The 9663-nt window shown below is 40.3% G+C and overlaps 1 protein-coding gene across 1 annotated transcript in view; it reads left to right on the top strand.

The window, feature by feature from the left end:
* LOC114662485 (fibronectin type-III domain-containing protein 3a-like) overlaps window positions 1–9663 on the top strand; it is a 142447-nt gene that overhangs the window by 98348 nt on the left and 34436 nt on the right. Inside the window, exon 14 of the mRNA XM_028815976.2 lies at window positions 1582–1668. Within this exon, the coding sequence (XP_028671809.2) occupies window positions 1582–1668 (87 nt within the window). The remainder of the gene's footprint in view (window positions 1–1581; window positions 1669–9663) is intronic.

Below are 9663 nucleotides of genomic sequence, written 5' to 3' on the forward strand. Positions count from 1 at the left end.
GAAAATGTCTATTTTGTGATTAAAGTGGAAATTTCGGCTTTAAACTCGAAGTGTGTACTTTAACCTCGTAGTTTACTTTATCATTAAAGCAGACAATTGTAAACGTCATCTTAAAACCGACCCAGTTGTTAAATCCCTACATACTTCTGGGGCTTCCTCCTGACCTGATAGCAGCGGCAAGCAGCATCGCCACACAGAACACATTGAATTTATAATATTCCAGCTCTCTGCACATTTAGAATCCTTAGATTTATACTTGATTATCACTTTCATGATGAAATGCATTAAAATATGTATGTTACATTTTACAAATAAATCATTAGATTTGTTTAAATAATGAATACTGTTAATAGTTACACATATGGGGTGGCAGAGTGGTAGCGCTGCTGTCTCGCAGGGAGTCACATCCCTTGTGATCCCTGCCAGGAGTTTGCATGTTTTCCTGGTGGGTTTCCACAGTGTGCTCAGTTTTCCATCCAAAGACATGAAGGTTTGGGGATCTGGTGAAGCTACAATGACGTTAGTGTATGTGTGTGCTTGTGTTCACCTTGCGATGAGCTGATTTCTCTTACAGGGATTTTGTTCTGTCTTGCGCCAATGCTTGCTGGAATGGGCGCATCCCTGAAATGATGGATGTAATCATTAAACATCCTTTTCAAAGATATTGTGGCAAGGTGTCCTAGGAATTTAATGGATTTTTTGGGCACACGCTTCACATCGCGTGAAGTATAAACCTGGCCATAGGCGCATTACTTTTCAGCTGACGATCTTGATTAGGGCTTATTTTTGGGGTAGGGCTTATATTACAGAGCAGCCTGAAAATCATGCTGGGGCTTATTTTCGGAGTAGGCCTTATTTTCAGGGAAACACGGTATTTGTGGATTTGTTTCCCAACCATTTAAAACAGTTTGAATCTATACAAAGGAAAGGATGCAGTATAGAGGCAGTTTTTTGAGATTTAATTTTGTCTTAATATGTACTTTATTTATTTGGAACTGACCAAAGAATATACTTTGTGTTCTCCTGTAAAACTTGAAAGCTAGTTATAGATTTAAGATTTTATAATTTACCTACTTTATATGTTTGCTATACAGTTGTATAATGGTTTTACAACACATTTGTCACCTGACTGAAAATAAATAATATTTAAACCAAAATTAACCTTATGATGTCTTCCCATCTCACTTAAGAGTTAAAAGGAACCTTTAAGCTTAACAGAAACAGTAATTTGACTTATAATGTGATATATATCGATTTTGACTGATGTGGAAAACACTATTGTGATAAGATTTTTTTCCATATCGCCCAGCCCTAAGCTGAGGCTAAATTGTAGTTTTTTGTTAGTCATGGAGTTTCTGCCTTTTTGCTACATCATTACCAGAATGTATTTTACTATGGTATTAGTCGTTACTATGCTGAAGTATTACACCTGCCGCTTAATGCATTCATTTCTAATTACTAAATCGAAGTTATGTGCAGTATCACAAGTGATGAACAAAGCAGCAAACTGTTAAAACTGGAAAAGAGGCCACATTATATGCTTATTTCTTATTATCAAACTTGCCACTTTTGTTTCTGTAGGGCTATGGGTTCAAACCCAAACACAATGGAGAAGACCTGTCTTTCATAGTGAGGGGTCTGAGAAGAAGCACTTCATACAAGTTTAGGGTGAGTGGCTGATCCCATACTTTTGTCTCTTGTTAAATATTTAATAGAACAAAACAGCTACTGCTTGTCAAAGAGTCTGTTATACAAAGCAGGGAAACTTAAACAAAATACTCTCTCTCTAGTCTGTAGAGCCTAACACATGTTTCAAAATAGTCTTTTTCCAAAAAAAATGACTTACTTATTAAATTTACTTGTTTATATCTTTGTTTTTCTAAATGTGTATTAGAAATAAATTGAGCACTTCAAAGTACAGTGAAAATCAATTCTACCAACTGTTTCTTAAACTGCTCAAACGTTGCAAATTATTGTTTATGAAGCTATTGCATGCCATTTTACTGCTGTAGTACTGTATCCTTCTGGTCCGCCTGGTAAATAGACTGGTTTTAGCCTGCTTTATTTGAAGCTTTCTTACTCCTTAGATATGTTCTAACAGAAAAAAAAACATTTATTGAAAGCTTGGTTTGAGACTCTCTTCAACTGCACTTTATGGCACTCAAACAGCCAAAATAAATACACAGTTTGCAAATAGCTGGGCATTAGATTGTAAAAGAAGAAGACAATAATGCATACAGGAGGTGAATGGATTATAAGATTAGTTTATTACAGAATTACAGGTGAATAATATTTATATTTGACATTTTAGATGCTGGTAATTAAACAGATATTTTTATTTCAAGTTAATTTCTTGTGTTTATGCTCAGTGGCACCTCATTTTATGTTTATTAATGAAAAACATCTCTCCATAATAGAGGAATATATTTAAGAGGATTGATTTTTTTGTTAATTTTTTTGTTCATATTTTAGAACATTGCCCAGGTGATTGTTAGTTCTCAGTTTAATGGCAGAGTGCGCAATTGACCACAAAATAAAGCTATGCTACTCCTCAAGATTGTATGGTGCCAAGAAATGCTCCATCCTACTTGATTTGGATTAAACGTGCAGCATCTAAACTGCGTGGTTGTAGGAACACTGATAATAGCTCAAAGAGTATCTTTAGTTTAGTTGGTTTTAAAAAGTAAAACATATTAACCAAAAGTTCAAATATGAGTATGAGATTCCTCAGAGTAAGAGTATTTTGTATGTTGAGCGATGTTGTAGTTTAACTTTACATACATTTTGACAAACATTTTGTACTTCAATGGGTTTCAATGAGAAAAGACTCTGGTTGGAAATTGTTTCAGCATTTAGTTTGAACACACACATATACCTTTCTTTATATATACAGTGGAACCTCGGTTCACGACCATAATTCATTCCAAAACTCTGGTCGTAAACCGATTTGGTCGTGAACCGAAGCAATTTACCCCATAGGATTGTATTTAAATACAATTAATCCGTTCCAGACCATACGAAATGTATGTAAATATATATATTTTTTAAGTTTTTAAGCACAAATATAGTTAATCAAACCATAGAATGCACAGCGTAATAGTAAACTAATAGTAAAAACATTGAATAACACTGAGAAAACCTTGAACAACAGAGAAAACTAACATTGCAAGAGTTCGCGCTATACTGTAGCCTTATGACCCGATCACTGTAAACACTTTTTTTTTTTTTTTTCCAGTTTTAAGCACGGGGAAAAAAAGGAACATTTGAACAAATCCAAACTTTATTTAAAAACCAACCATAAACCACCAAGAAAGTAACATTGCAGGAGTTCACGCTAATAGCCTTACGACCCGATCGCTGTGTAAACTTTTTTTTAATGAGTTTTAAGCACAGGGGAAAAAAATGAACATTTGAAAAAAGAGAAAAGTAACATTGCAACAATTCACGCTACGAACCGAAAAATGAACGTTTGAAAAATCTGTAATGCAAAAACTAACCATAAACCACCAAGAAAATTAACCTTGCATGAGTCGAGTTCTGGCATGAAGTGAGGAGGAACTGGGTGGAGAACAATCCGGTCTCGTTGCAGTTGAAGACTTGTTGCGAGATGTAGCCTTCGTCCTCCACTAATTTTGTGAAATTTTTCATGAATTCTTTCGCAGCTTCAGCATCAGAACTAGCAGCCTCTCCTTGCCTTACCACACTATGAATGCCACTTCTCTTGCGAAACTTTTCAAACCATCCTCTACTGGCTTTAAATTCCTCATTTTCGCCACTCGTAGAAGGATAGTTTTTCAGCAAATCACTATGAATCTTCCTGACTTTCTCGCATAACATCGCCTCGCTTACGCTATCCCCTGCAAGTTGCTTCTCGTTCAGCCACACTAGCAACAGTTTTTCCACCTCTTCCAGCACTTGAGGCCTCTGCCTGGTTAACGCTGTAACTCCTTTTGCAACATCAGCTGCTTTAATAGATTCTTTCTGCTTTAGAATAGTCAAAATCGTAGATTTTGACTTCTTGTACTCGGCGGCAAGAACAGTAACACGAACGCCACGCTCATACTTTTCAATGATTTCTTTCTTTACTTCGATTTCAATTTTCTGCAAAACTTTCATCTCACCACTCCTCACTTGCTTAGAAGCCATGGTTAACTGCAAAAGCACACGAAATACTGTAGAGCACAAAGAGTTCACAGGTAAAGCACGCACGTCTGACTGAGAACAATGAATAGGGAGAGGCTGAACACGTGCTTAAATACAGTAATCGGCGTGTACAAACCGGAAGGGAAATGAAATAGAGCACTAAGAGTTCGCAGCGAAAGCACGCACACACGTGCAAACACGCACATCTGACCGAGAACAATGCAACACGTGCGGAAATCATCGGCGCGCACAAACCGAAAGGGAAACTGGCTTGTTCGTATACTGAGTGTGTGGTCGTGAACCGAGGCAAAAGTTTGGCGAACTTTTTGGTCGTAAACCGATTTTGTACGTGTACCGAGACGTTCGTGAACCGAGGTTCCACTGTGTGTATATATCTCTATATATAATCTTCATTTGGATCTTGATCTTGGTTTGTCCGCGAATGAATTAGAAGAAGAAGCACTAGATGGCAGTAGAGAGACAGCTAAAACATAGGCATTGCATTAAGAATCTCCTCCAGGCTTATACTCCAGTCACACCTGAAAACACTGACATTCAAACTAAACAAATTGTTGTGCTTTATATATAGAGATTAGTTAATTTAATCTTCATTTGGATCTTGATCTTTGTTTGTCCACGAATTCATGTTCAACCGACACGGTATCCTTCAATAAGGGCGCGCACAAAAAGGCGAGCTTCAAAAGGGCGACCTCAATTGGGCGCATCGAATAAAGGGAAACGCAACAAAATTATTACAGAAAATTTGCTATATAAATAAATTGACATTGACATTTATTACCCAAAGGCAATGATTGAACGTATAAAAAGGCGAAAGCAAGAGTATCAAAACATCCAATTAATTAATGCATGAACTTTATAGAATTTTCCAATCCTATATTCAGTGCATTTACAGATGTGTTTCCCGTTGATAGTTTCCTCCTTTCTGAATGTGTAGCCTTCGACTACGAGTAGATCTGCACCTTTGTAGCTCTTCACATATTCCAGAGCCATTTGAACTAAATTATCTACGAACGCGTTTATTCGCCACGCTCAATGGAGGTCGCCGTTTTGAAGCTCGCCTTTATTTACGCGTGCCTTTATTCGCCGCGCCCAATTGAGGTTGCCCTTTTGAAGCTCGCCTTTTTGTGCATGCCCTTATTAAATAGAACATATAAGTCGGACACACTTCTGTGATTTTCCATCAGTCAGTGTTTGGAGTTCAAGAAAGAAGCATTGGTTCTTCCTTACTCTTTGGATTGCCACAAAGCAACCTGCGAGATTGGACAACGTGTGGTGGAACTACTGTCGACACCAGCATCTGTGTTCAAATCACTGGCGACACCAATTCTAAAAGGAACTGCACTTTTCAGTGCAAACAACCCAACTGCCCTTCTCAGGGCAACAAAAAATTCAAAGTCCACCTTCAGTGGCAAACAAAGACTACCTTGAGTAGCAATCGTACCTCGAGTACAAAAAATTAAAATGAAAAGAAATGAACTTGATGAGGAGAGAGAAGAAAGGTTAAGAAGAGATTGTGAGAGGAAACAACAGCGTCGTGAAAATGAGACGGACTGTGAACGGAGTCAGAGACTCTCAAAGCAAGATGAAAGACGTTGACACCAGTTGGCAGAGGAGACCGAGAGTCACCGTGAACAAAGGCTGGCCAGGCAATGTGAAATAAGTCAGCGAAATATTGCCAGAGAAAGCGAAAACCGACGTCTACAAAGGATGGAACGACAAAATCGTAGACGTAGACAAGAGTCAGACAGTCAATGGCAACAACGATTAACGATGCAACGTGAAAGTGACCAACGACGTTTAGCTAACGAAACCGACCAGGAGAAAAACGTTAGGCTTCAAATTCGACGTTCTATGTACCAAATGCCAAGACAACCACAACCTGAACTTGAAGGAATTGCACTTCGCCCATTCAACGAAAATGATGTTCCTGAACATTATTGTGGAGCAATGACAGAAATATGTCAATATTGTCAATCAACTAACTTTAAATCGGAAATACCAAGTCATGGCAAATTTACATCTTGCTGCCATAAAGGAAATGTCCAACTCCCACCGTTGCATGATTATCCAGAAGTGATGAAACAATTGATAACAAATACCCATGAACATTCCAAAAATTTCAAAGACAACATCCGTTCATACAACAGTGCTCTTGCTTTTGCATCAATGGGAGCGCAAGTTGAACACGTAGCGGGACGGGGACCATACTGCTACAAAATACATAGATAAATCTATCATAAAACCTCGACTTTACACCCACCTAACAGTGAACCAAGAAAATTTGCTCAAATATATATTTTGGATGCGGAACAAGCACTACAACAACGCATGGGAATTTTAGAGAATGCTGGCTGTTTACCATCCGTAATGGAAAGTCTTGCTAACATTTTGAACGAAATAAATGTGTATGCAGAAGCGTACAAAATAATGAGAGATTTTGAGCAGGAAGAGATTAACAGAGCCAGGGAGGAAGGGAGACCAGAACGAGAAGTTTACATGTGGATCCACTGAGATAAGGCAAATGATCAAAGACGTTACAACGCTCCTACAGCAAATGAGATAGCAATTGTATTTCGAAGCGACGATGGTGAACCCCCATTTGAAAGAGATATTTGTGTCCACCCAAAGAATGCACCAATGCAAAATATATCAATCTTAAGTCAGCACTGTGATCCCATGACTTACCCGATTTTGCTTCCATATGGGGACAAAGGATGGATAAGTGGAACGAAATTGGTAGGTGCTGTCAAGCGAGAAAACTTGACGCACCTCCAATATTATGCTTACCGATTGGCGACTCGAAATGAGTTCAAACCTATCTTCAGTGCTGGAAAACTATTCCAACAGTACGTGGTGGATGCGTATTGCAAGATAGAAGCTAATTGAATTCACTTCCATAGATCAAGCTCAACTCAGGAGCGATCTCTACTCTGGTTTAATGGACCACGTAAATAATCTTGCAGAGAACAAAGGTGTAAAGCCTGGTACTATCTGTATTTTGCCTTCAACATTTCAAGGAAGCCCTGGAGCTCATCAGCAGAACTTCCAAGACGCTATGGCCATCGTACACAAGCACGGTGGACCTGATGTATTTATGACTATGACCATGAATCCAAAGTGTCGTAAAGTAATGGAAAACTTGAAGTCTGGAGAAAGACCAGAGGATAGACCTGATTTGGTTGCACGTAGTTTCAAGGAGAAACTTTCAGCACTACTGCATGACTTATTCGTGAACAAAGTACTTGGAGTGGTGATCGCTCATGTTTATGTAATAGAATTTCAAAAACGTGGCTTACCACATTGCCACCTCCTGCTTTTTCTCAGACCTGACGATAAACCAAGAACTGTTGAAATTATTGACAAGATGGTATGTTGTGAAATTCCAGATCCGGTCGAAAACCCGAGATTGTATGAAATCGTCAAGGCGACTATGGTTCATGGCCCTTGTGGACACTTGAACATGACAAGCCCATGCATGAATGAGGAAAAAATATGTTCCAAACAATATCGTAAAGATTTCAGTGAGGAAACCAAGCCAAACGTTGATGGTTACCCAGTTTATCGCAGGAGAAACGATGGGAGAAAAATTAAAGTTGGAAAGTTCACAGTGGATAACCGCTGGATCGTTCCATACAATAGGTACCTAACCCTAAAGTACAACGCACATATTAATGTAGAAATTTGTGCAAGCATTAAAAGTGTGAAATACTTATTCAAATATGTTTACAAAGGACATGATCGAGCTAAACTAAAATTCGATTCAAAGGAAACACAACTGCACTGGGACGAACCTTCAAGGTTCCTCGACAGTAGATACATAAGTGCACCTGAAGCTATGTGGAGAATACGAGAAAATAAAATGCACCAACAGTCACACACAGTAATTCGACTTGCAGTACATCTGCCAAACCAACAAAGAGTAGTATTTCATGAAGGTAAAGAAGTTGAAACTCTTGAAAGAGAGGCGGGACGCAGAACCACATTGACAGCGTGGTTTGAATTGAATCAAACAAATGAGTCTGCCCGGCAATACCTGTACCAAGACATACCAAGTCACTTTGTGTTCAATACAAAAACAACTTCAAGGACTCCAAGAAAGAGGGGCCACAACAATGTTATTAGCAGAATGTACTCTGGCAGTCCTTCTGATATGGAGAGATACTACTTAAGGCTGCTCCTTCTGCATGTAAGAGGTGCCCAGAGCAAATATTTCACACAAAATATTGTATATCATGAGATTCTGGACACAGAACCTATGGAGACGTACCTTACTGACAACTTAGCCGACATTGATTGGGACAGTATTGATGACATGGTAGATGTCATGCAACATTGTGAAAATCAAGAAGAACCTAGCATCCCAACATGGGAAGACTATGATTTTGAAGGTCTCGAAGCTGATGCGGAAGACGGCGCTTATGATTAAACATTCATAAGTCATGCGAAGAGAACCAGAAATGCTCCTCCACCACCACATAATTACTATTAGGACAGTGATTCCGAGTAGGCCATTCCTATCGAATCAATGTCCAAGGGTTTTGTTTTGTAATTTTATTTCCCTTATAAAAAATCATAATGCTGTGCGACGAAGGGCCCAGTTCACAACTGACAGCCGCGTTTAAACAGGGAGCCCTTCACAGACAACTTTAACACGCTCAACGTAGTTGGGCGCACATGGCTAGTGTGTGTATATGTATATATATATATATATGTATATGTATATATACCTTCTGGGGACTCCCTCGTTCTGCTGGGAGACTTCAATGCTCACGTGGGCAATGACAGTGAGACCTGGAAGGGCGTGATTGGGAGGAATGGCCCCCCTGATCTGAACCGAGCGGTGTTTTGTTATTGGACTTGTGTGCTCATCACGGATTGTCCATAACGAACACCATGTTCAAGCATAGGGGTGTTCATATGTGCACTTGGCACCAGGACACCCTAGGCCTCAGTTCGATGATCGACTTTGTGGTCGTGTCATCGGACTTGCGGCCACATGTCTTGGACACTCGGGTGAAGAGAGGGGCGGAGCTGTCAACTGATCACCACCTGGTGGTGAGTTGGCTTCGATGGTGGGGGAGGATGCCGGTCAGGCGTGGTAGGCCCAAACGTGTTGTGAGGGTCTGCTGGGAACGTCTGGCAGAGCCCCCTGTCAGAAGTAGCTTCAACTCCCACCTCCGGCAGAACTTCGACCACATCCCGAGGGAGGTGGGGGACATTGAGTCCGAATGGGCCATGTTCCGTGCCTCTATTGTTGAGGCAGCTGACCGGAGCTGTGGCTGTAAGGTGGTCGGTGCCTGTCGTGGCGGCAATCCCCGAACCCGCTGGTGGACACCGGCGGTGAAGGATGCCGTCAAGCTGAAGAAGGAGTCCTACAGGACCCTTTTGTCCTGTGGGACCCCGGAGGCAGCTGATAGGTACCGGCAGGCCAAGCGGAATGCGGCTTTGGTGGTTGCTGAGGCAAAAACTCGGGCGTGGGAGGAGTTTGGGGAGGCCATG

This window comes from Erpetoichthys calabaricus, chromosome 12 (genome assembly GCF_900747795.2).
Source record: "Erpetoichthys calabaricus chromosome 12, fErpCal1.3, whole genome shotgun sequence".
NCBI classification, from domain to species: domain Eukaryota; kingdom Metazoa; phylum Chordata; class Cladistia; order Polypteriformes; family Polypteridae; genus Erpetoichthys; species Erpetoichthys calabaricus.